The 25762-nt window shown below is 48.5% G+C and overlaps 2 protein-coding genes across 11 annotated transcripts in view; both read right to left on the bottom strand.

The window, feature by feature from the left end:
* Positions 1-6758: 6758 nt before the first annotated feature.
* KLHL35 (kelch like family member 35) lies at positions 6759-24668 on the bottom strand. Of its 3 annotated transcripts, none has more exons than XM_019726462.2 (7): positions 17869-24668; positions 14526-15401; positions 13208-13392; positions 11480-11598; positions 10643-10831; positions 9121-9309; positions 6759-8202 (listed from the first exon to the last, which is right to left on the bottom strand). In XM_019726462.2, the coding sequence occupies exons 2-7, from the start codon at positions 15395-15397 to the stop codon at positions 8014-8016; spliced, it is 1743 nt and encodes a 580-aa protein (XP_019582021.1). In that variant the 5' UTR covers positions 15398-15401; positions 17869-24668; the 3' UTR covers positions 6759-8013. The 3 variants fall into 3 exon arrangements, with proteins under 3 accessions (XP_019582021.1, XP_074191860.1, XP_019582022.2); XM_074335759.1 differs by having other exon boundaries at positions 14526-15398; XM_019726463.2 differs by adding an exon at positions 8962-9020 and having other exon boundaries at positions 8039-8202; positions 14526-24668.
* A 133-nt stretch (positions 24669-24801) lies between these two features.
* Positions 24802-25762, bottom strand: part of GDPD5 (glycerophosphodiester phosphodiesterase domain containing 5) — an 87224-nt gene continuing 86263 nt past the window's right edge. For all 8 annotated transcript variants that reach the window (XM_019726456.2, XM_019726460.2, XM_019726455.2 and 5 more), the window contains one exon: positions 24802-25758. In XM_019726456.2, coding sequence (XP_019582015.1) covers positions 25610-25758 — 149 coding nt within the window. In that variant the 3' untranslated portion in view covers positions 24802-25609. The remainder of the gene's footprint in view (positions 25759-25762) is intronic.

Raw genomic sequence — 25762 nt, 5'->3', positions numbered from 1 at the left:
TTGGTTGTGAGGGGATTATTTTTAGTGAAACTAGTTCAACTAATTTGAGCATCCAGAGAGCTGGGTGCTGGCAACAGGTTATGACAATCCTGGTCACCTAGGATCTTAGCATCTACATCTGGTACTGGCACAGTCAGTCATGGCTCTTTTAAATTCCTGACTTTCCTAATGAGTTTTCTGCAAACAGTCCACTAAAATTGGAAATTAGTTTGTGGGGTTCAGTAGTGCTATTAACTTCCCACCAGGTGGTGCTGTAACAAAAAATGTGCACCAAAGTGTCTTGGGAAGGGAAAAATAAACTTACTGAAGTACTGATGCTCCTTGACCGTGAGGTTATATCTGGATAAACCCATCATAAGTTGAAAATGTCAATCAAAAATGCATTTAAAGCACCTAACCTACCAATATCAGTCTAGCCTACCTTAAATGTGTTCGGGACACTCCCATTAGCCTATAGTTGGGCAATTATCTTGTTTCATCTCAAGAGTAATTGCTTTCCTCTTCTACCAGGAACACAGATGGGCATTTTGTAGATATGAAAACAACACTATCCAAAAAAAAAACACTGGCAACGCAGTACAATACAGAGACTGGTTGTTTACCCTGGTGATTGCGTCGTTGACTCACTGCCCAGCTCACGAGAGTATTGTACTTCATACTGCTAACTTGAGAAATATCCAAACATGAAGTATGGATATTTCTAAGAATGGATATCGCTTTCGTACCATCGTAAAGTTGAATCGTAAATCGAACCATTATAAGTTGGGGACTTAACACATGCAGGAAAGTATGCAAATTAGCTTACTAAAAAATACAGCTTAAATTACCAGCACAAACACCCCTCTATAACCATTACTTAGACCATGAAAGGGAGGGATTTTTAAAAAATCTTATTTCAAAAAACCACACAAGATAAATGTAGCACTTAGGTGAGCACTCAGTAACCACAGCCCATCAAGAGATGTAAGCTTCTGTCCCCTTAATCCACTGGGATGTTTCTTGATTCTATTTTCTTTGAAGTTCTTTGTTTCCTAGTTTTTCATAGCTTTTATTAGCTATTTATGCTTTGTGTATGCCCAACAAACTGAATAAATTCTTCTTACTCTAAAAAAATTAGTTGAGCTTTTTAATGCAATTGACAAAAAACGAAATGGTAAATGTTCAATTTTACTCTTAAGGCCCTCACTCCCCATGCCTCCTAGGAATCAGAAATTTTAAGAAGCACATACGGTAGTATTGGACTTAAATCTTACGTTAGCATTCTGCATGGCACTTCCATGTACTAAATTTACGGAGTGTCCTGTGTGTCATCTGCCAGATGCTGAGTGTACCGACATGATTAAGGCATTGATCCTGCCTCAGGGAGATTTCGGTCCAGTTCAGGCCATCCAGCTTGTAATCAAGAAATATTTGTTGAACTCATCTTCTGTAAGGCATCATCCCCAGATTTTCTCAGCAAATGATTTTTCAGCTGTTCTTTGTCACTTCCTTTAAGGTTCAAGGTTCTAGGGAAGAGCATCTGACTGGCCAAGCCTGGTATCTGACCCAGCTGCCAGAGGTGAGGAGAAAGGTAGCTGGCCCCTTTGGCTTTCACAGTGGAGATGAGGCCCAGACTCACACACATCGTTCCCCTCCTCAGCAGGCAAGGGGTTGATGCTGGGCAGCCAAAAACGTGAAATAACCCTTGGGACCCACTGCTGGAAATATGGTTGTTGGCAAGATGGAAGCAAGTGCTTTTCATGGACTTTTCACCAAAAGGTTACTGTCAGGCTCTGAAGAGTTAGGTTCTGGTCATTAGGATATGTGGCAGCTGGTGACAGGCTGCAAATGAGCTGGGAGCTGATTGACCCATCAGGCAAGGAAAGAACACCTGTTAAAGTGTGATCTTGGCAATAATCCCAGAGGGCAAGCAAAGGTTGGGGACCAGTGGACAGTACTGGAGAACCAGGAAAAGAACAAACTGGTGAAGTCAGAGGAAAACAGTTAAAGCATTTTTTGGAGGGAGGATTCTGCCTCCAGATAGAATCCAGGCTCGCAAACCACTTTTGTAAAGGCTGCTAGAGCCCACAGCCGGGTGATGTGTGGATCCTGCTCCCCTCAGCTATGATCTCACATTCCCATGGGGAGGTCCAAGAAACTTTAGCCACAGACCCCAGCTCACCTCCAGTCAGCCAACCCTCTCCATTCCTAGTTGGGAAGTTAGGCAAAGGTTATGTCAGCCAGGATGGGATGGGGTGGAGGCTGCCTTTCTCTGCAGAGAAAAGGACATACATCCCTTTTACAAAGGGAACTCAAGGTAATTGTGGAGAAGCTGCGCTTTGCAATCAGAAACCTAGCTTCAAATCCTGGCACCAGCACCGATTCACTGAGAGTCTGATTTTGGACTTTTCTGATCCTTGGTTATCTCACAGGGCTGTGTGGGAATTAAAGGAGCTCTAAATACCAATACATATGTCTACCGTGTTTCCCTGAAAATAAGACCTAGCTGGACCATCAGCTTTAATGCATCTTTTGGAGCAAAAATTAATATAAGACCCGGTATTTTACTATAATACAAGACCAGGTCTTACATAATATAATACCAGGTCTTAATTTTTGCTCCAAAAGATGCATTAAAGCTGATGGTCTGGTGTCATATGGGGTCTCTAGTCCCACTCCCCACATAAGAACGCAGGACATGATGAGGCCCAAAAGGAACACCCACGGAGCCATAGACAGGGGAGTCACCACTATATTCTCGCTGGCGGCTGGGTTGGAGACACAGGAAGCAGGAGCCACACGATCCGTAACCAGCCATCTGCTTTTCTGCCAACCAACCAACCCCTTGCTAACTGTAATCTGCCCTTGCTAGCTTAGCCATGGCGGTTATATTAGTGGCTAATGGCTAACCAGTAACCGCTGATGGCCATCTACTACCCGAACCAGCAACTTTTCCACGTGAGGCTGAGAGCCTGGAAACTGCTCTCTGGGACTCTGTCTCCACATCTGGCTAGGTCTTATTTTCGGGGAAACATGGTAGTTTTTGTCATCTGTTATCTCTGGAGACAACAGTTAAGAACCCAGGCCTTCAAGCCAGACTCAATTCAAAACCAGGCCCACAACTTACAGTATGAGTAGGGGTACGTCAGTTCCATCTCTGCCTCCATTGACTCATCTGCATGTAGGGTTTTGAAGCACGGTGCCTGACTCACACCAAGTGCTCAGTAAATGCCAGCTGTTGTTACCATTACTACTTAATTATGTGCTTTTGGGAACCATTAATAGCTAATTTCATGGTAATGGATTCTCCCCATCCTAAGGACCCTGACCACAAGGGCCGTGCTTTCTGCTGCAAAGTGGTCGGAGCTGGGCAGGCATCCCCATTTTATAGGTAGTGAACTTGGCCTTTTACTGTGCCATGCTTCGTCTAGTGATTGTTTCTGAGCTCTGACGTTGCTGTGCATGAATTCAGCTGTTGTCAGTAGAGCCTGCCGACATCAGCAGGAAAACATTTAGGTATCATTGAAAGTCAACATTTTCAACCTCAAAGGTTGTTTTTCTTAACTATTATCTTTGGGGCATCAGATTTTTGATGTTATTTAATCTATAAAACAAACCATTCCCATATTAGTTATTAAAGCTACATCTATAATTTGATAAGCAGCATGATCATGGTGAGAAGATAACTGTTATGTGCCATGAGCCTGCTGTGAACATACTTAACCTCAACATCCCTGTAATGGGCAGATTCCATTACTAACCTCATCTTACAGCGATTTTAATAAACCCATGTAACACATCTTAGGTGAATGGGTAATTTCTCTTAGGCTTTGAAAAACATTTAGAAAAGTATTTAGAATATCTCAAGATGCCCACTTCTGACTGCAGAACAAGTAGCATGAGACCCTAAAAACAACTTACCTGATCCCATACCCTCACATTCACAATAAGATGGAGCCTCAGTAGCTCAAATACAAATGAAAGCACTGAGCCTCAGTCCTGTATTATGTCACTTAGCGGGCCAGGTGCAGCTGGGCCTTTGTCTACTGAGCGGGGAGGACTGCTGTGATGGATTCATCCCTCCCTCACTTGGTGGGCCATCAACTGCTCCCATGACCAGCCTGCACCAGGCAGCCCTTTGTGTGATGAGCCGGAGGAATTGGACCCTTTGCATCTTCTAAATTGCCTAGAGAAAGGGTCGTGCTTTCCTGGCCTTTAAGAATATTATTGCTTTTTAGAGGGAGTGGGAGGGAGAACATAGACAGCAATAGGGCCACTTTCCCATCAAAGGTGGGGGACCAGAAGAGATGGATTTTTTAATACTGGTCAGTATAACAGGAAAAATAGTCACTATCACCATATGGATTTACTCCTATATTAAGTCATTTTACAAATAATTTACAAAAGAAAGGGATAGTGAAAAACAACTTTACAAATTTTAACAAGTATTAGCAGAACTCTACTAAAAACCACTGAATTATACTTTTCACATGGGTGAATTTTATGGTATGTTAATTATATCTCAAAGTCATTCATATATATATATGTATATATATGTAATACATATATCTCTGTATATGCATACAAATAGATGAATTAAAACAGCAAACAATTTCAAAATTTTCCTTGTCTTGAAAGTGTATGTACCCAAAATGGGCAGCTTCCCTTCAATGCAATGAAATGCTCAACAGCTGCTTTGTGTGAAGCTGGAACTTAACTCATGAACTATGATTGCAGACTTCAAATACATCTCTAATAGGCTCTAGCTTATCGTCGTGTCGGGGGGTTTTCTGGTTTACTGTTTTTTTTGCACTTGCATTGTCAGCATGTAATATTTTTGATGGCTCGTAATTTTGTGGAAGAACAGCCATTTTCTTTCTCCATAATTTTAAAACATTTTCATTTTTAGATTTATAAGAATGACCAAGCCAATGAATTAAAAAAAATTTTTTTTAATAGCATCTGTTTCCCTCCAGTCACCTTTTTTACTCAACTGTCTTCAGCATGTCTCCACTTGTGAAATGTAACAAACTGTATCAAGTAAATTTGGGGACATAAGCATCATAAAAGATGAAAGAATATTGTCACACCACCTTTTAGCAAAACAGGATGATCCAGGTTTTTGTCATAAATATTTTGTGTGATGAAATCCTTCCCGTTGAATGACTTTACTAAATAATGACTTAAAATACCATATTTCATTTCTGTTTTTAGAAATATATTGTTCATTTACCAATTCTGGAATTCGAAAAAATTCATCTAGGAAAAATTTTGCTAATGTGACCAATTTCCCCATCATCCTTAGAGGCTAGAGTGCTGCTGTGTGCCTCTGCATTCATTTTCTAATTTGTAATAAGTGAAATGTCTTCTGTCAGTTTTCTTCTCTTTAGTCATTATGGGTGGAAAATGAAAAATCCTGAATTCTTAACTGATGTCTCTAGACTTCTTTTATACCTTCTTGAAAGATGATAATCAGTATTTTGGGCAATGCAATGTGGAAACTGAAGGATGATATAATGGCGATATTTGTTTCATTGTATCTTTTAGGCAATACCATCATTCTTCCTTTCTTAGTATTGTTTGGCATAGTTGGGAATAATTGATGAGTAATGAAATAATTTTTAGGATGATGAAATAGCAAAGTTTTTCAAGATATAGGAAAAATTAATTCATCAAGATCTCATAATGTATTTTAGATTTATGAAAGAATCCAATGAATGTATGTGGTGATTGCAAGATAGAATGAGTTTTATTCTATTTTTAAAAAAAATAAGTATATTTCCTCATTGGTCCTTGGAAGCCCATTAAAAAAGAATAACAGTCATCAAATATTGATCCTTACAATTAGAATTATTCAAAGAAACTCAAAAGACCAAATTTGGCTTCTAAGGCTTCTGATGGTATATCAAGAATTAAGTTTTTGTTCTGCAAACCTGTGTGGCTAAGGGGCCGTGCTCAGGGTTAGTGCTCTGGACTTATGGTCAGGCTGCCGGGGTGGGGATGGGGCAGCAGTGGACGAGGAGCCAGGGCAACCTTCCACATATGGACTATTAGTTAAACCAAGAGACGAATGTATTAGTCTAAACAGTAGTCCTAGAGAATTAGGACATGTGGGGTGTCACCTTTTATGTTCCTGCGAGCTTCACTCACCAGGGATGTGAACTATGTCTCCCCTCATCCAAGGAGGCCCCAATGGCAGGACAATATCCTTTCAGGCTGGGATTTCCCTTGGTGAAAATGATGTATCTCCTGCTTCTAAACAACTCCTGTGCTTCACTCAACTGATTCACTTTCTCAGATTATCGTGTTTCCCCAAAAATAAGACCTAACTGAACAGTCAGCTCTAATACATTTTTTGGAGCAAAAATTAATAAGACTCAGTCTTATATATTATATATGACCCGGTCTTATTTTACTATATAGTAAAATTTACTTAATTTACTTATAGTAAAATAAGACTGGGTCTTATATTAATTTTTGGTCCAAAAGACGCATTAGAGCTGATTGTCCGGCTAGGTCTTATTTTCGGAGAAACGGTAGCAGCGCCTGGGTGCATGGAATGAGCAGGCTTTGGAGGTAGCTGGACCCAGGTTTGGAGATAGCTCGAATCCTGGCCCTGCCGCCACTCACCAGCAAGTGACTTAGTAAGCAAGTCACTTCACAACTCAGAGTCTCTGTCCTCATTTATAAAGGGTGGGCGGGGTGATAGTATCAACTCACCGGTGTATTAGGAGGTAGAAACCAGGAAACTTAAGATTTAATGTATGCAGTGAGAGGCTTTGTTCTGGGCCCTGGGGGGGACACAGATGAAAATGACACTTCTGCCTCAGAGGGCATCCTGTGTGTATGTCGGGAGACTGGAGAACCTGAACCACTGGGCCTCCACCTCACAGAATAAAGGCCTGACCATGCATCAGGTGATAGAAGGGGGACAGATGAGGAAGGGACACAAGGAGCGAGTGGTCAACCTGGGGTGGAGGATGTCAGGTCTACCCAGATAGACAGTAGGAAAGGGCATTGGGGGACATGAGTGATCATCATGGGGTAGCTGCTTGGCACACAGGAAGTGCCAAGCCCAGATGAGGCGCCCATGTCCTTAGGGAGAGCTTGCTCCTATTTTTCCTACTCGGGCTTTTGCCAGGATAGGCGTGTAATACAGCCACCGTAGCTGTGTCATGGGTATTATCCATGGGGTGGGGGCAGGCAGGCTCTGAGGGGCTGGGCCTCCACCCCACTCCCCTCCCCCCCTCTGCTATTATCAGCTGTGTCCAGATGGTCACAGTCTCCTTAATCTGCGCTAATCGGAGGGTAGGGGCTCAGCTGGGACGTGGGCCTTTGTGCTGGGCTGTGAAGGGCCAGCCAGCCCCAGCTGAAAAGACCGCAACACAGACAGGGCCCTGGGGCTTTGGAAAATGGGAGGGGCGTGGGGCTGGCTCTGTGTTGGAGGAGATGCAAGGAGCACATGAGAACTCTTCAGAAGGCAATCTGAGTGCAAATGAGAGGAAGCCCCAGATGGGGTCCGGCCAGCTCCTCTGTCCTCCAGGCCTTGGAAACACAGGCACAGAACCTGAACCACTGGGCCTCCACCTCAGAATCTGTGGCACCTTTTGTTTCCTCTCTTCCTCTGAGCTCACCCCTCGATTAGACACAGGAGCCTAAAAAGGCATTTGTACTGTCCTAGTTCTTCAGGTGGTAGGAGCACAGATATTTTATTATTCTTAAAACAACAAAAATAAAATAATCTTTTATGCACGAAATATTTCATAATTTTTTTTAAAAAAAATGTCCACGCTGCTATTATGAAGATAAATGAGGTAAAATAGGTGTTTTATAGAGTCAAAGCAGGGGGCAGCTACTTCTCCAGACAAAGGAGGTTTGAGCTGGAACACAGACCCAACCTTTGAATGAGGTTTTATTTCTACAAGAAAGGGAGGCAATAAGTGAAGAAGCTATTTACATGGAGGTGCCACGAGGGAAGCAGAATAGTGAGTGTCCCTTCTCTCTGCCTCCCGACTCAGGTCGTCCCACTGTGAGTCACCTGCCCAGGCTCTGGACAATGGTGACGCAGCCATGGGAGCTGGTGCAGCGCTGCAGGGACGGCTGGGCCTCCACCTGCCCACTGCTGGGGTCAAAGGTGAAGACCCTGGCGGTGCTTTCCCCATGCTCATCCCGCCCACCAAGGATGTGGACCTTCCCGTCACACACAGTCACGCCACAGCTCTCCTGGGTGAACAAACAGAAAGACAATCGGCTATGGGGTCCAGCCTCTGTGCCTAGCCAGCCAGACCAGACAATAAAACCCACAGAATACGAGCAGGCACTCCGAATGGTAGACAGGAAACTGGATGGAAGGCAGGAAGCTCTGATTTGACCCTTACTAAATGAATAGCCTCAGACAAGTCCCCTAACCTCTCTAGGCCTCAGTTTCTTCATCTGCAAAATGAGAACAATAGTACCTTCAAAAAGTTCCTTTAACAGTTAATGGGGTTAAGCATGGAAAGCATTTTACTTAGTGCCTGGGATGCCGGAAGCACTCCAGTAACAACAATTAGCACCACCGCCACCATCTTAAGATCTCAGACTCAGAGAAGCCAGAAATCTCAGGCTCTTAGGATCACCGAAGGTCGGAAGGGGAAGGGCCCACCCTTGCAAACACAGCCCTACATAGTTTTTGTAGAGTTTCAGGAGAGGTGACAGGTGGGAGAGGTGAGGAATACAGGGGCCAGAGCATCCAGAACATGGGCCTCCCTTCTCTGATGTCACTGGGGCAGGGGAACTTACCAAGTCCCTTCTCCTCGCCCCCCAGCCCCCCACAATAGGCTACCAACTGGTGGCCTTTAGGACAGGAGAGAGTGCAGGGTCATTCAGAATAAGCCACCCATCTGCGGCTACAGCACTTGGGGCTGGGGTTCCAGGCTCTGCATTAATGTAACTGGTAGCCTTGGGCTGGGGCCTCAATCTCTCTAAGGTTAGTCTCCTTACCTGTGAAATGCAAGGCTGGCTGTCATTGTGAGGACAAAGCTAGAGAACTGGAAAACCACCTGGCATGGAGTTAAGACACAGGACTCACTACCTCAGAAGTGCTCTTCCCTCTCCCGAATGGAACCAGTGCCAGGGCCATGCCCAGGAGCCTCCACTCACCACAGGGCTGGGGAGGACAGCTGCCTCCCTCCAGACGTCTGCACCAGGGTCATAGGTGAAGATTTTGCTCAGGAGGCCCCCTACCACGTAGATGGTATCCTCCAGGCAGACGGCATCAAGACAGCGCTGTGAGAAGGGGGCTGGCGACCGTAGGCTCCACCGGTCCTTCTTGGGGTCAAAGCACTGCACCTGAGGGGCAGGAGGACCAGCAGTGGTGAAAACCCACCCCCCAACTGTCCTGCTCATGCACTCCCACCTCTCTGTCAGGGGGACTCGCTGAACACGACGTGTGCCTGTGCCTGCCAGGCCTGACAGCACTAGTCTGGGAGGGTATGACGGAGAGACTCACTGTCCCTGGCCTCGACTTGCTCAGTCTAGTTCCACCTTCTGTCCTATACTCCTGAACTCCCTGTGTCGAAAGCTTCCTCGTCTTCCGAAGTCCAGTGGGAGGTCTCCAACCCAGGAGATGGCGATACCATCTGCATTAGTGCTACAGAGGGACCTCAGAGCAGGTCCCCGTGGAGATGTGTCCCGGCTGCACACACTGTCAGTCAACCATCTTCCCGCTGCTCTAAGGGCATGACAGGATTCCAGCTGGCGTGTCGCAGCTCCCATTCCCACAGCTGGTTAAGACACCTTTCACAATTCCTGAGGGTTCATACCTGTACCTGCCTGCTTGCCATGACTTCCTGTGTCAATTATTTCTTTGGAGACCCCCAAAATGGCCTATAGCAAGTCAGTGCTGCATGAAAGGGTACTGAATGGGGGCAGTTCCCCAGCCAGCCCCAGGCGGGTGTGCAGGAAGAATGGAAGCAGGATAAGGAGGGGCAAGTGATCCTGGGTTGGAAAGATTCAAATCCCAGGGCCACAGGCCTGTGAGGCCGGCAGGGGAGGGAGAGAGCTGCCATGACGAAGATCAATTTTTACTCACAAAAAAGCCTAAATGTCCAACAGAAAATTGGGTTAGTAGACTAGTTCACCCACCCAGTGGCCTATTATAGACTCAAATGATGGCTGTGAAGAGTTGCTAAGCATGTGGCGTGTTTCTACTTAAAGGAGAATAAAAGCACAACGCAAAATTTTACTAACAACACAAAACTAAAACAAAAGCAAAAGTCAGTTCAGAGGAACCCTGGAGGCAATACACCAAAATATTAATAGTAGTTATCCTTAGGTGGGGGGATTATGGGTGATTTTTATTTTTCGGTTTCTCTGTATTCTAATCTTTCAGTAATGAATGTATTTTTTGTTTTGAATGGTGGAAAAACATTTTCATCCCCCTCTTGCCCTGGCTTAATTTTTAATCAGTGAAACCATATGGCACCAGTCCACACTTTCGGGCCCAGCTGTGCTGCTGACCCGCTGTGTGACCTTGGGGTAGTCTCAGAACTCATTTCCTTGCCTCAAACATGAGGCTTACTCCTCAGAGATGTTGACTGGACTGAGAAAATGGACAAAAACAGGAAAGCGCCGGTTCAGGGCCCACGCACAGCAGGCTTTCCAGCACCCTCTCCACGCCCACCTTGTCCGTGCTGACGCCGTCCTGCCCCGCACCCCCGATCACGTAGAGCTGCCCGGCGCAGGCTGCCACGGCTGCTGAGCTCACGGCCTCCGGGAGGGGCGCCGCGGCCGCCCAGGTGTTGCAGAAGGGGTCGTAACGCTCCACGCTGCGCAGGCGCTGCAGGCCGTCGAAGCCGCCCACCGCGAACAGCTGTGGGTGAGCAGAAGCCGGGGTGCCCCCCAGGAGTCAGGGCTGGCTGCGTCGGGGGCCCACCGCTTTGGGATGTGTGCGATGAGCTATTCCACCGCAGCCTTAGGGCCAGGCCTCCCTAGGACAAATCCTACTGCTGCCACTACCCTGTTTCTGAGCCAACCTTAGCAGATTTCCTCTCATTAGTCAGGGATAATGAGATTGCTCTCTAGTAGGATGAGTACTGAATGCGGAATTGATCTGTAAAATACTTGACACCAAGCTGATGCTTAATAACAATAGCTAGGAATTAAAGGTTTACCACCTTAACTGAGTCTAAGGAGCACTTTGATTGGCATTTCTGAATTGGGGATGTAACTTACAAAGATAATTGGCAATGTCTTGTGGTTTCTTTGGTCTTAAGTGGCACAATCAAGATGAAAACCTAGGCTATTTGGCCCCAGAGCCCACACCCTTGACCGCTAGGCTATATACTATTACAGTAATTACTATCAGCATTGGCATTATTATGTGTGACCTTGGGCAAGTCCTTTCCTTTCCGAGGCCTCAGATCCCTTCTTACAAAGACAGGGTCTTAGAGGCCTTCCCTAAGGGCGCCCGTAGATGTGCACCTCGGTCCCCAAGGCAGCAGCTCCTGCATGCCCCTACCTGCCCCTGCACGACCGCCATCTTGTGCCTCCACCTGCCCTTGTGCAGTGAGGCCACCTTGATCCACGTGTGCAGATGGGAGCTAAACATCCACACATCACGGCTGTTGATGTGGCCTCCTAGGGAAAGAGAAGCAGCTGTTGCCCCAGAGCCAAAGGCAGGGCTAAGGGGAGATAGCAGGAAGGACTTCCTCCTGGGCTGGTGTGAGACTTCGGGCCTGTGACCCAGACAGTATGCTTTGAACACGAGGTGGGGAGGTCTGAGTTAAGAAAACAGGCAGGGACTCCTGAGGGGAGACGCCCAAGAGATTCAGGGAGAAGGAACTAAGCACTGGGCACCCTGTGGTGGCACCCAGGCTCTGTGCTCAGGGAAGCAGAGAGGGGGGGACTTTAGAATTCTTCTGAAGGTAAGAGTGTAAAGGATACCCAAGACAAACATCAACAATGTGCTGGGGCGGAGAGAAAGCAGGGCCACCAGCTCTGGGAGGGAGGGGTAGAGGGTAACCCAATAATCATGGCTCACGTCTGCTTTCACCTCCATGACAGCAAACTCAAAGAGGCTTAAGAGACCAGGAAGGATCCGTTGAAGGTCACATGGCCTTCACTGCAAGAACACTGATTAGAGCCAGAGCTTCCAGCCCCCAAGCCCAGCATTGGTGCTCATGACAGGCACAGCACGTGCCACGGGGCCAGGCACTGGGGATGCAGGCTGTGGACTCTCCCTCCCCTCGTCTTGCTGCCCTGGGGTTCCTGACCAGGGTCTCATCTCTCAGGAGTAGCCTCCCCAGGGACAATCCTGACAGCACCCCTCAGCCTGAGCCACATCCGTTTTGTAGCCCTTGCCTCTGTATTTCCGGCGGCACCCAGCAGCGGCGGCACCCGGCAGCGGCCCCACATGTTGCTCAAAGGCAATCAGTGGTCAGTGATAAATGGCCTGGAGGTCTCTGAGGCCTTCCTGGCTCATTCTCATCCTTCCCAGGCACCCACAGCTCCCTACAATATCCAGCGCAGTCTACCTAGGCCTGGAGTCAAAGCCTCCCTGAACTGACTCCAGACTCCCTTTCCTGCCTCATCTACCATGGCTTCCTGTCCTGTCCCAGATATACTCAACCTGCACTTCAGAGCCCTGGGGATCCCAGATTCCTTTCTGCACTTTCCTACCTTTGTTTATTATGCTAGTCCCTCCGAGTTGGGCCACATTCCCTGAGTGGAATTCCCCACAGAATTCTGCCTGGTCATAAAGTGAAGTCCATTCCCCCTCTCCAGGGTATTTCAGGGGAGCAGGGACTGTGTTTTATTCTGAGTCTCCAGGGCCTGAATTTCAGGGAGGACACAGTCTGTGGTATCAAGCAGATACAGTATATGTTTTTTCTAGGTCGCCAATTTTGAGACAATGGGGAAATTCTTAACCTCTCTGAGCCTGTTTTCTCATGTGTGAAATGGGGTTATGGAGAGAATTAAATGATAAGGTGCTTAGCATAATTCAGGGCACACAGTAGGCTAAAGAGACGTGATTAACACTAATATGAATTGAAGCTGTCTTTACTGAATAAAGGGCAGAATCACACCAGTGATTGGTTCTGCAGAACTACATACCATTTCAGCCAATACAACTAGGTAATCAGGAAAAATACCACCCTCATCTCCCAGTTGGAGGAAGAAACAAAGGGCGGTTGGAGGGAGGGGATGAGCCAATCCCATGGGGCTCCCACTTCAGCCCTGCCCTCACCGGAGATGTAGATGTCATTGCGGAGAGCACAGGCGGCGAACTCTGAGCGCATGTAGCCGGGCAGGCTGGGCAGTGGGGTCCAGTGCCGGCTTTCTGGGTGGTAGGAGTCTGCGAAGGGCAGCTTTAGGAGCCCCGTGCGGTCACAGCCACCGATGACCACGATTACTTCAGCGAGGTCCATGAATCTGGCACGGGGATAAGCCCAGTACTTTTTGATCCACACCCACGTTTTGGCCCTCTCTCACCCTCTCATTGACCACATACGGGCCTACTGCTCTTCCATGCCCTTCTGCCTCCCTCCTAACCCCCATGCTGGATTCCGTCACCTCCAACCTTTCCTCTGGCTATTGACGGGACGAGGGCCACTAATCCTCACCCCATTCTACTCACCTCTAAGTGACAGAAAAATAATCTTGACATAGTCCTTAACCTTAACTAGAAAAATCACCTGGTTTAATCTTTATGCAAGCTCTACTAGGCAGGGATTATTATTCCCTTTACAGAGGAGGAAACTGAGGCTCACAAACTTTAGCTTGCCCGAAGTCTTGCAAGCCAGTAAGTGAAAGAGTGAGAATTCAAGCTCAGGTTTATCTGACGCTAACCCATTCTCTTCACCCTTTTGTGACCTCCGCTCTAATGCTGCTGCCTCTCTCCGCCTATAACCATCTAAATGTATACCCTAATCACTAATCCTTCTGAACCAGGCTACACACCCTTTCTGCAAAGCATTTTGCCCTCCCACTGAACCCTCAGGCTTCTGACCCCACCAGAAGTCCCAAACCCTTTCATTTTAGAAACCCATTGGTTTCCTACCTAACTGCTTTGACAAATATTAAACACCTTCTTTGTACCAGGACGTGTACTTAATTGGAGATAAAGTGGTAAGACCGAGGAGTCCTCGTCTTCTATCCCTGGATGGATGACAGACCATCTTGGACTGCTCCACCCAAAGTCTCCCAGTGTGTTCCAGGCTGCCTATTTATATACCTTACTAATCTGAGCTCCCGGAACATATAGAGTGTTTCCAAATCACTCTAGAGGCCCAGGCACGCAGCACAAGACCTGCACAGGGAGCACTCAGAATTATGAATGAATGAGCAAAAGAAAGAATGTGCGTAGGGTGTGAGATCCCTGCACCTCCCTATTGGACTGTTAACTCTTCAAGGACAAAATGTCCAACACTAAGCCTAAGAAATATTTGTTGAATGAATAACTGCATCTCATTTAAGAGGTACTATTAAGTCATTGAATTAAAGGATGATGAGTGAAGAAAGCGGGAATAACAATGGGCGAGAGGCAAGAGGGCTGGGGGGCATACCTCCGAGGCCGGGCCCGCAGTGCACAGGTCTCTCGGCCCAGGATGAAGCAGGCACGGGCCTCGAGCAGCAGCGGACGGCACTCGCCGCAGGCCTGCAGCAGCTCGTCAGCCTCCACCTTTTCCAGGAAGTATTCCGGCGCCAGGAGGGGCAAGCGCACGTGCTCCAGCAGGCGTCGCAGCTGCCCGCATCGGGCCGGCGCGTCGTGACGCACCCAGCGCATGGCCGCCTCGAACACGGCCTCCTCGCGCGCCACGCCCAGCGCCGGGTCGGCCAGCAGCGCTGCCACCTCGTCAGGCGCCAGCTCCAGGAAGTCGGCGTGGTGCGCCACCTCGGTGAAGGCCTGGCGCAGCACGTGGCCGCAGCGCTCCGCCAGTGAGGCGAGCGAGAAGGCCGCGGCCACGCGGTGCAGAGCCAAACTATTGGCTGCGCGCAGACGGCCCTCGAGGAAGCGTGCACAGGCCTCGCGCAGGCCCGCCACGCCCAGCCGCTCAGCCAGCGCCAGCACGGCGGCCGCCTCCTCCTCGGCGCGCAGCCGCACGCCCGCGCCGTACACGTAGTCTAGCACCACAGCCAGCGCCGCCGCCGTCCCCGCTGGTCTCGTGCCCGGTGTCTCGGGCACCACGGGCACCACGGCCAGGCCGCGCTCCAGGCGCCCGGCCGCGAACAGGCTGTGGAAGTAGGCGCTGCCCGCGCTGAGCGCAGCTCGGTGGCACGGAAAGTCGCGGCCGCCAGCGCGCAGCACCACGTCGGTGAGGGTGCCGCTCCGCCGGTACGCGTTGAGGGTCTGCAGGACGCGCTGCGCGTGGCAGGAGCCCGCGCACGGTGCCTCGGTGCCGAGCTCTGGCTCCTCCCGCACCCGGCCCTCCAGCATCCTGCTGGGTAGAGTACACAGACAGCATCGGGAAATCCACGTGGTTGGGGCCTGACAGAAGGCAGGCGGCCCCTCATCACAGGCTGCGTGAACGTTAGTGGTGTGCTAGCATTCATTCAACGGCTCTTCCTTCCAGCCACCCACCCAGATCCTAATGGCTGCAAGGATCTCGTCTCTGCCCACCTGAGGGGCGAGGCACTGCCTTAGCTGGAGCACCTTCTCCCTCGCTTATCCCACTTCAGCCACATTACCCTTCCTAGTCTTCAAACTTGCTAAGCTGTTTCCAATTAGTATTGACAGGAGACAGATGGCACACTCTCAACTGGGGTCATCTGAGGGGAATCTAATAAAAGAATGGTTTGCAAAAGCATAGACAGTGTTTAGGGACTCCTACCAGGGATGGAGCAGTGCCACGTGGCTACCAACGCTAGGGAGCCTTTACCTCTCCAGGGTCTGAACGGGGAGGATTGGGAGGCTACTAGAACCTGCACAAAACATCTGTATAGGGAGAGCCCCTTAGAGGAACTGCAGCCTTTGGTAAAGGGATTCAGGCTACCCAGGGAGACAGAGTGTAGGTCGCGCGCGGTATAACTACCTCCTCCTCTTCCTCACCCATCCTGTCTCCTGCGGATCTCCCGTGGGTGCTCCCCATTGCCAAACCCTGATCAGTCCTTCTGTTTAATACCTGCCCCTCCCCCAGCAGCACAGTGGTCAGTACCTATTCAAGGTCGAGTGAATGTATTAAACAAGTATTTGTTGAGAGCCTTTTCTGTACCAGGCAATGGTCCCTTTCCTCCTGGAGTTCACAGCTTGGCGGGGGTCCCATGGGAAGTACAGAGTATTATGGGAGCGCTTAGAAGATGCACTAAACCCAGGTGGAGGGGAGTCAGGCAAGGCATCCTTGAGGAGGATAGGTACAATTAGCCAGGTGAAGGGAGGGAAGTGGCGGGAGGGTCTCCAGCTGAGAGAACAGCCTGTGCAAAGGCCCAGGGGGATGGAGGGCAGGAGGTTAGAGCTCCCGCTGAGACGGAAGTCCGGCCATCTCTGTTTTCAAGGAAGCACCGTGGGGAGGTAGAAAGAGCCTGGCTCTCAGCACTGATCCAGGTTCTAATTCTGCCTCTAACACGGCCTCTCCGTGACCTGTGCAAATCATTCCTCTTCCCTGTCTTCATCTGAAATGGGCTCATAATGCCTACCTCACAGGGTTGTTGTGACTTTGACTCTTAAATGGAATGTATGAAGAGTGCTAGGTGCATTAGCACCAACTCAACAAACGGTCCTTACATTGTTCTTACTCAAGAGGAAGGGAGCACACCTAGTTCCTTTCTTGTATATAATTTCATTTGATCCTCACAACCTGAAAAGTTTCTTTAGAGCCCCACCCTCTTCTTTTTTAAGTTTGTCACGAGGAAACAAGTACACAGAAGGAACCTGCCCTTCAGAGGTTGGTGTGAGGCTTAAAGGAGGAGTGTTTGTGAAATCTCTCTACAGACTAAAGGGCTGTACCGTGCCCTGTCATGATTTGACCATTATGAACATACAGCCTCCGCTTGCACACCTCCAGGGACAGGGAGCTTACTCTTTATGTGGCAACATACTCTAGGGGAGCACAGCTCTGGCCTCTGCCCCTTGTCTCTCCCTCTGTTCTCATCCCAGCTGCTCTGCCTGCTCTGAGACTGCTCTGCCCTGGAGGTCAGATCTTGCCCAGGGTCACCCTGGCTTTCACTGCTCACGCTGAGGTCCTCCGGGGTGGTGGGTCCCCTGCCTCAGAATCTCAGCACATGAGCATCCTGGTGGGCAGGGTCCCTGGAAGTTAACAGCTTTGCCCAAGTAGAGGGGACAGGCACTGCGCCTGGCTCCAGACGGCATGCCTAGCCGCTCAGCCGCATTGCTAGAGTGGGAGTGTGTTGCACGCAGCAGCCCAGGACCAGTGGAGGGAGGTGAAGGAGGTCATCAGAGCGTGCTGCCTCATTCTGTCCTCTCAGGACTGAGAAAGCAGCCCCCCTTTGAGCTGAGATCCAAGAGAGCAGGTCTCATCAGCGTAAGGAGGGACTTCTCCCTGCAGAGATGTGCCACGGCAAAAGGAGCTGTCTGGGGTGATGAGGACATCGCCTTCTGGGAAGTGCACGAGTACTGTTCCATTCATTTTATGGCTGTCTACTGCTCTGGGCCCCGGACACAGGGACAGCAAACCCAGTTTCCGCCCTGGGCATTCCCAGTCTGGGGGCTGGAGGGCACCTAGTTGGAACACGCAAGGTAGGGATTCCAGGCAGCGCTCCATCTGGCATTGTCCCATCCCTCCTCAAGTCATAGGTCCGGATGCAGACTCAGGGACCCGGCCCCTAAAAGTTGACATGCCACCCTGTCTTTTTCTCATACCCACACCCTCGCCAACATGCTCAGCTTTATAGACACCACAGCCAGGACAGCCCTGGGTCCTAAGTCCCACCCTGGATGTTGCTGTCACTTACCTGGCCACACCCTCTCCCAAGTGCCCCCACAGCTGCTGCTCCTGCACGGGCCACTCCTGTCCTGCCCTTGTACCTCTGGCAGCCGTGGTCCAATGTCCCTGCCACTCTGCTCAGACTGCCGCTCAGGCTCAGCTGTAGGAGGACAAAGGCACTGGACGCCAGACGGGAGAGGAGAGGGGGAGGGGAGGAGGGGACACTGGGCTTTTGTTCCACTCTGGGACCAGCCCTGGAAGGGAGGGAAAGGGAGAAGGCAGGACTAAGCATGGGATTGACGGCGTGCAACTCCAGGTCCGTGTGCCTGGATTGGGGTGAGTGGGCACTGGCTGTGCCCCTGACTGAGGCACAGGTATGAGGGTGTGTTTGTGTGTGTGCAGGGGAGTGCCTGCCCTGGGGAGACGGTGTGCAAACAGGGGGTTGTGAGCACGCAGGTGATCTCGGGTACCTGTGTGAGTGTGGACGTGCATGGGACTCGGCCACGGCGTAGCACTGGGGTGGGTGTGGAACCGTGTAGTGGCAGATGTGACCCAGAATGTGACTGCATGGCTTAGAGGCCTAGGTTTCCTTCTGCCCTGTGTGACACTGTGCTGTGTCTGTGTTCCTGCTGATCGCAGACGGGTCACTGTGGGACCGTGCATCTGCTATGCCTCGCGTGTCCCTGCCTCTTTTTCTCTGATTGTTCGTTTCTGTGTCTGACTGGAGTCTCTCTGTGGACAGTGGTCTGTGCATGGACAGTGTGGTCCTTTGTGGTATGGGCTACGTCGAGGTGGTTTTCACTCAACAGTGCACCTGCTGTGGAGGGGGCGCAGTGGGACAGGAGTGTCCCACAGTGGCGTCCTGGGCAGGCCTGGTTGGGGTGGAGAGAACGAGGCAGCTCTGGGCTGGCCTGGCCTCCTGGAGCTGGAGGGAAGCGACTCCATAGGCTGGTGCTGCTGGATCATTTGCTGCCTCTACAAAGGGCCTCAGGGCCTGGTATCCGTGGAGTGGGTGAGGGGATCTGGCTTCATGCAGGAAGACAGTATTTTGGGGGGAGATTGCTTTGCCAAGAGCCCGCATTGGCCTGGGGCACCTATGGCCCATTCTTGGCACTGGCTTGACACACCCCACGGCCCTGGGCAGATCATTGCCACCCCCGTGGCCCGAGTTTCATGTCGGCAGGAGGGCTAATAGAGATTCCTGCTCTAACTGCCATGTGAATATACCAAGAGCAAGGTATATTCTTCCACTTATTTGTGTGTTCTTCAATTTTTCTTCAGTGTCTTGTAGTTTTCTGAGTACAGGTCTTTTACCTCGTTGGTTAAATTTATTCCTAGGTATTTTGTATTCTTTTTGATGCAATTGTAAATGAGATTGTTTTCTTAATTTCTCTTACTGATAGTTTGTTATTGGTGTATAAAAATGCAACCAATTTCTGCACATTAATTTTGTTTCCTGCTACTTTACTGAATTAATTTATTAGTTCTAATAGTTTCTTGGTGGGATCTTTAGGGTTCTCTCTATATAGTATGTCATCTGCAACTAATGAGAGTTTTACTTCTTTTCCAATTTGAATGCCTTTTATTTCTTCTCTGATTGCTGTGGTTAGGACTTCTCAGATGATGCTGAATAAAAGTGGTGAGTGGACATCCTGGTCTTGTTCCTGAGCTGAAAGAAAAAGCTGTCAGCCTTTCACCATTATAATGTTAGCTGTGGATTTGTCATATATGGCCTTGTTGAAGTATGTTCCTCCTATCCCTACTTAGCTGAGAGTTTTTATCATAAATGGATGTTGGATTTTGTCAAATGCTTTTTCTGCATCTATTGATATGACCATGTGAATTTTATCCTTCATTTTGTTTATATAGTGTATTATGTTAATTGATTTGCGGATATTGATCCAGACTTGCATCCTGGGGAAAAATCCTACTTGATATGGTGTATGTATGATCTTTTTAATGTATTGCTGAATTTGGTTTGCTAATATTTTGTTGAGGATTTTTGTATCTATGTTCATCAGGGCTATTGGCCTGTAGTTTCCTTTTTTTGTAGTGTCTTTGTCTGGTATTGGTATCAGAGTAATGCTGGCCTCATAAAATGAATTTGGGAGCTTTCCCTTCTCGTGAATTTTTTGTAATAGTTTGAGAAGGATAGGTGTTAATTCTTCTTTGAATGTTTGGTAAAATTCACCTGTGAAGCCATCTGATCCAGGACTTTTGTTTGTTCGGAGTTTTTTGATTACTGATTCGATTTCATTAGTTATTATTGGTCTGTTCAGATTTTGTTTTTTCCTGATTCAGTCTTGGGAGATTGTATGTTTCTAGGAATTTATCCATTTCTTCCGAGTTGTCCAATTTGTTCAATGTCATTGTTTGTAGTATTTTCTTATAATCCTTTGTATCGCTCTGGTGTCAGTTGTCACTTCTCCTCTTTTATTTCTGATTTTATTTATTTGGGCCCTCTTTTTTTCTTGATGAGTCTGGCTAAAGTTTTGTCAATTTTGTTTATCTTTTCAAAGAACCAGCTTTTGGTTTCATTGAACTTTTCTATTGTATTTTTAGCCGCTATTTCATTTATTTCTGCTCTAATATTTATCATTTCCTTCCTTCTACTCACTTTGGGCTTGGTTCTTTTTCTAGTTCTTTTAGGTGTAAGGTTAGATTGTTTGAGATTTTTCTTGTTTTTTGAAGTATGCCTGTATTGCTATGAATTTTCTTCTTAGAACTGCTTTGGCTGTGTCCCATATATTTTTGGGTCATTGTGTTTTCATTTTCATTTGTCTCAAGGCATCTTTTGATTTGCTCCTTGATCTCATTGTTAACCCATTCATTGTTTAGTGGCATGTTATTTAGCCTCCACGTGTTTGTGTGTTTTTCAGTTTTTTTCTTGTAATTCTAGTTTCATACAATTGTGATCAGAGAAGATGCTTGATATGATTTCAATCTCCTTAAATTTATTGAGACTTGTTTTGTTGCTGAACAGATAGTCTGTCCTGGAAAATGTTCCATGTACACTTGAAAAGAATGTATATCCTGCTGCTTTTGGGTGAAGTGTTTAAAAAATATATCAATTAAATCCATCTGGCTTAATGTCATTTAAGGCCACTGTTTCTTTATTGATTTCACTTTCAGTCTGTATGTGTCTTTTGATTTGAAGTGAGTTATTTTGTAAGCAGCATATAGGTGGGTCATGTTTTTTAATCCATTCAGCCACCGTGTGTCTTTTTATTGGAGCACTTAATCCATTTACATCTAAAATAATTATTGATATGTATTTATTGCCATTTTGTTTATTGTTTTTGGTTGTTTTTATAGTTCTCTGCTCCTATTGATCTTTTCCCTTGTGGTTTACTGTTTTTAGTATTTTATTTGGTTCCTTTCTCTTTGCTCTTTGTATATCTTTTGTCGGTTTTTGGTTTGTGGCAGCCATGAGGTTTATGTATGTCATTCTGTATCTATAGCAGTCTATTTTAAGTTGAAAGGCATTTAAGTTCAACTATATTCTGTAAAGACGACATTTTTACTCATCTCCTCCATGCTTTATGTTTTTGACATCACGTTTTAGATTTTTTTGTGTTGTGTATCTCCTAACTACTTATTGTAATTTGAGTTTGATACTTTCATCTTTTGACCTTTGTAGTAGCTTTTTAAATGTCTCATTTCCTGTATTAAGTTTTTACCTGTGAGATATTCCCCTTTCTAATATTTTCTTATTTCTGGTTATGGCCTTTCCTTTTCTGTTTAATGAAAACCCTTTAACATTTATTGTAAAACTGGTTTAATGGTGACAAACTCCTTTAGTTTTTGCTTGTCTGGAAAACTCTTTATCTATCTTTCAATTGTGAATGAGAATCTTGCTGGGTAAATTATTCTAGGTTGCTAGTTCCTTTCTTTCAGTATTTTAAAGATGTCCTGCTGCTCCCTTCTGGTCTATAAAGTTGCTGCTGAGAAATCAGCTGATAGCCTTAGGTGGTTTCCTTTGTATGTTACTCATTTCTCTCTTGATTCTTTCAAGAGTATCTGTTTAACTTTTGCCATTTTAATTACAATATGTTTTGGTGTGGGTCTCTTTGGTTTCATTTTGTTTGGAACTCTCTATATTTCCTGGACCTGGATGTCTGTTATCTTTTCCAGGTTAGGAAAGTTTCCCGCCATTACTGTTTTTCCCTGAAAATAAGACCAGGTTTTATATTAATTTTTGCCCCATTAGGGCTTATTTTCAGGGGATGTCTTATTTTTTCATGTACAACAATCTACCTTTATTCACATACAGTCACGTCATCATTTTCTGGAACATCGTCATAATGTACTAAATGCGTCTGTCTGTCAGATCTTAACTGGGGCTTATTTTTGGGGTAGGTCTTGTTTTGGGGGAAACACAGTATTTCTTTAAATAAAGTTTCTGTCCCTTCTCTCTTGTCTTTCGGAGGTCCCTATAATGTGAACGTTTGAGTACTTAATGTTATCCCAGAGGTCCCTTAAACCATTCCTCATTTTTAATATTTTTTTATTTTTGCTGTTCTGATTGATTTCCACTAGCCTGTCTTCTGGGTCACTGATCTGTTCTTCTGTGTTAGCTAATCTGCTGTTGATTCCTTCTAATGTGTTTTTCATTCCCATTATAGTATTCTTTATCTCTGATTCGTTCTTCATTATACTTTCTATAGTTCTCCCTGAGCTCCTCCATTCCACTCTCAAGTTTGCTGAGCATCCTTATGACTGTTTGAATTTTTATTGGGCAAATTACTTATCTCCGTTTCCTTAGTCCACCCCCCACCAACCACCCCGGGGATTTTTCTTGTTTCTTCATTGATATTCTTTCTTTTCATTTTGTTTGACTTCTGTTTGTTTATATGAATTAAACAAAATAACTCTCCTACTCTTGAAGAAGTAGCCTTACGTAGTAGAGACCTCTGTGCAGGCTGTATGTGCCGGTGGTTTTGGCAGCCTGGTAGGAGCCGAGCGAGAGTCTCTGGCATGGAGACCCTGGCCTCCTGAGAGGAGTGGTTCCAGGTGGGGAGGCCAGGTGTGTGTAGTAATATCCTGTTGGTTGTGCTTGCTCCTTTGTTCAGGGCCGAAATGCGCTTGGGTGATGCGTCTGGGAACACACTGAAGTGACCTGGCAGGAGGCCAGAGCACCTGAGTACAGCCGCCACCCTATCGATGTGGACAGGGACACAAACAATGGTGCTCATAGGTTCCTCTGGCCGGGAGAGTTCTTGCAGCTCCCGCAAAGTCCTGCAGCTTCCTAGCCTTCTCTATTCCATCTTCTCCTGTTTGTTGTTCAGATGCTGTTTGTGGAGTCCTCAGTTGTCTCGTAGGAGTAATTGCTTTCTATGTACACGTGTATGTTTGACTTTGCTCATGGGAAAGGGTGAGCAAAAAGGGAGTTTAGCATCGTCCTGTGCTGCCACCATCTTGGATCTCTAGATTCGGGCACCTTTGTCTCTGTAATTGGGAAGGAGGGGCTGAAAGTTCACGCAGGGCCCTGGAGGCAGTGGAGGGTGGGCTCAGCCTGGAGGAGGGCTCACCTGCTGAGGTCCCAAGGAGGAAGGAAGGAGTCTACAGGGTATGCTGGCAGGGGAGGAGACCCGTTTCCTGTTTCCCTGTGAGTGGGCAGTCAGGCTGTCCTTTGTAGACAAGGGGAGGATGGCAGGAAGGTGGGGTTCTCAGTAATCCTGCAGGTCAAGGGGCAGGGCCTTTCCACTCAGAGCTCCCAACTCCCTCTATCCCCTCCTGAAGACTCGACTCAACTTGCACAAGTCTGAACAGGAGCCGGGGCCATGTTGGCCAGGGGTGATGACTGCACAGGAAGCGTCTGGCATGAAAGGTCAAACCCATTCTCCTAATGTGCCTGCCAAGGCTGGAGAGGAGGTTGTGGGGCATTTTGGGTAGGGCAGTGTACCCCACCCCTGACTCAGCTGTTCCAGGTTTCACTTATACTCCCTTGTGCCCAGGGAGAGGCGGGAGCTGACCTCTGCCCCAGGAGGGGAAGCACTTGGCAGATGCTCAGTAGGGGAAAGGAGGGATGACTCTGTCACAGTACTAGAGGTTAATATGGGGGGCCCAGTCTGGGTTCTGACATTTGGGAGGGGTTTCTCTTCCTTTCCTCCAAGAAGGGGCCATAATCACTCAGATCCCAAGAATTCTATCCAGAAGCCAAACTCCTGCTTGGCAAAGAGACACATCCCTTGGCTCCCAGAAAGCACTGCATTTATTTAATGCAGGCTGGTGCTAGGGTTGAGTTCCCTACCCCCGCCTCCCCTCTTAGGACACACCCAAGATCACACAGACTCTTAGGCCAAAGATGGGAATTATAGACCTGCACTGACTCCATTGCTGCCCTCCTTCACAGAGGGCAGAGGCCAAGGACTGAAAGACAGGAAGGGACATCTGTGGCTCCAGGGGCTATTTGGGTTTTCAGCCCAGGTCCCCCATGGTGCCACTCTTCAGTCAGGTCCAAATCTCTGAGATGTCCAAGCCCAACCTCTGCCATGGGGGGAAGGCATCTCCCAGCTGAAGGCCTGTCCATCCGGCTGTCGGCCAGGGAGCTCAGAAAGCCTCCACGTGGCTGTGAGGGGACCTCCTCGTCCCACTGCCCATCGCTGCATCGGGTGCAGGAGCCCGTCCCATCTGCCATGCCATGCTCACCCGGTTACGGATGGCATGCACACACTCTGGGCGAGGCCGGGTAGGACGCTGGCTCTGCCTATTCTAAGCTATGTGGCCTTGGATGGTCACTTTACTCCTCCAAGACCGTCTCCCCCAGCACTATGTGGGGATACTGGTCCCCAACACCAGGCTATTAAGGAACCCCCGGAGCCCTGGTGAGGTGGGAGAGGGACTCACCCATCCTGCCACCCTCCTGCTCATTTCTGAGAATGGCTCCTCCTCAAATCATGGGGGCTGAATCCTAAACCTAGCGAGCTCTGCTCCCACCCTCCCAATGGCAATTCAGAGATGACGTGTCAAGATGGCAGCTTTAATCACTGTGGCCAAGGCCCCTCACACTCCCTCCACTGTAGGCCACCAAGGCCACATGCCCACCCATGACCATACCCAGGACACTTTTCCCCAGTGGCCACTGATGTGAGAACTGAGGTTGTGTCAGTGCATCTCCTGGGCCACTCTGCCCCAGGGGTCTGCTGGACACTTGGCCGTGTTCTTCTGGCTACCTCCAGCTGCTCCTGGGGGCCATGGCTCAGGCCTTCTCCTGGGGCAGGGCCAGCAGCAGTGGGGGCTGGGAGGCTGGTCAGGAGGAGTGTCTCAGCAGGCTTTCCTCCTGAGCTGAATCTCCTTGTGCTTTGAGACTGACGGAAGAGCAGAGCTGCTGGGGGCAGAGGCCTAGCCCAGGCCCTTGAGGCAGGAGAAACTCGGAGAAATCAGCTGCCTCCTCACAGCACGGACAGGACAGTCATGCGTGGGCATCCACATCCTTCATTGCCACAGGGGCATGGCCTGGCCCAGCGACCCATCAAAGCTTGCAGACCAGGGTGTGAGGGAGGGTCTCAGAGGAGGACCGGGCCCCCTACTTTCCAGAAGAAGGAGCCCCAGGCCCGCAGGGGCACCTGAGAGGCTGGAGTCCTGGCCCGACTGGGCTCAGGGGCGAGGAGCGCCCCCTCCAGGAGAGTCCATGGTAGACAAGGGCTGGAGCCCACGAGGCGGCTGTGGAGCCAGCTCCCAGAGCACCCCGAGTCCAGACGCTTCTGCCAGCTCTCCGGGTTCCTTGATCTCCATCTTAGGCACAGCCTGGGAAGAAAGGTCTTCAGCTAATGGCCACTCTGGTCTATGAGCGTCTTGGCACGGCTGCCAGTCCCTCGGGGGCCCACAGGGGTGGTGGCGCTGTTGGCATACGTGTCGTAACTGTTGTCTGAACACACAGAGAGCTCATCGGACACCTCTATGCCGTCGCTGATCTCTGT

Source organism: Rhinolophus sinicus, linkage group LG06 (genome assembly GCF_036562045.2).
Source record: "Rhinolophus sinicus isolate RSC01 linkage group LG06, ASM3656204v1, whole genome shotgun sequence".
NCBI classification, from domain to species: domain Eukaryota; kingdom Metazoa; phylum Chordata; class Mammalia; order Chiroptera; family Rhinolophidae; genus Rhinolophus; species Rhinolophus sinicus.
The sequence above is the reverse complement of the archived record's forward strand: the minus strand, read 5'-3'. Positions and strand labels throughout refer to the sequence as shown.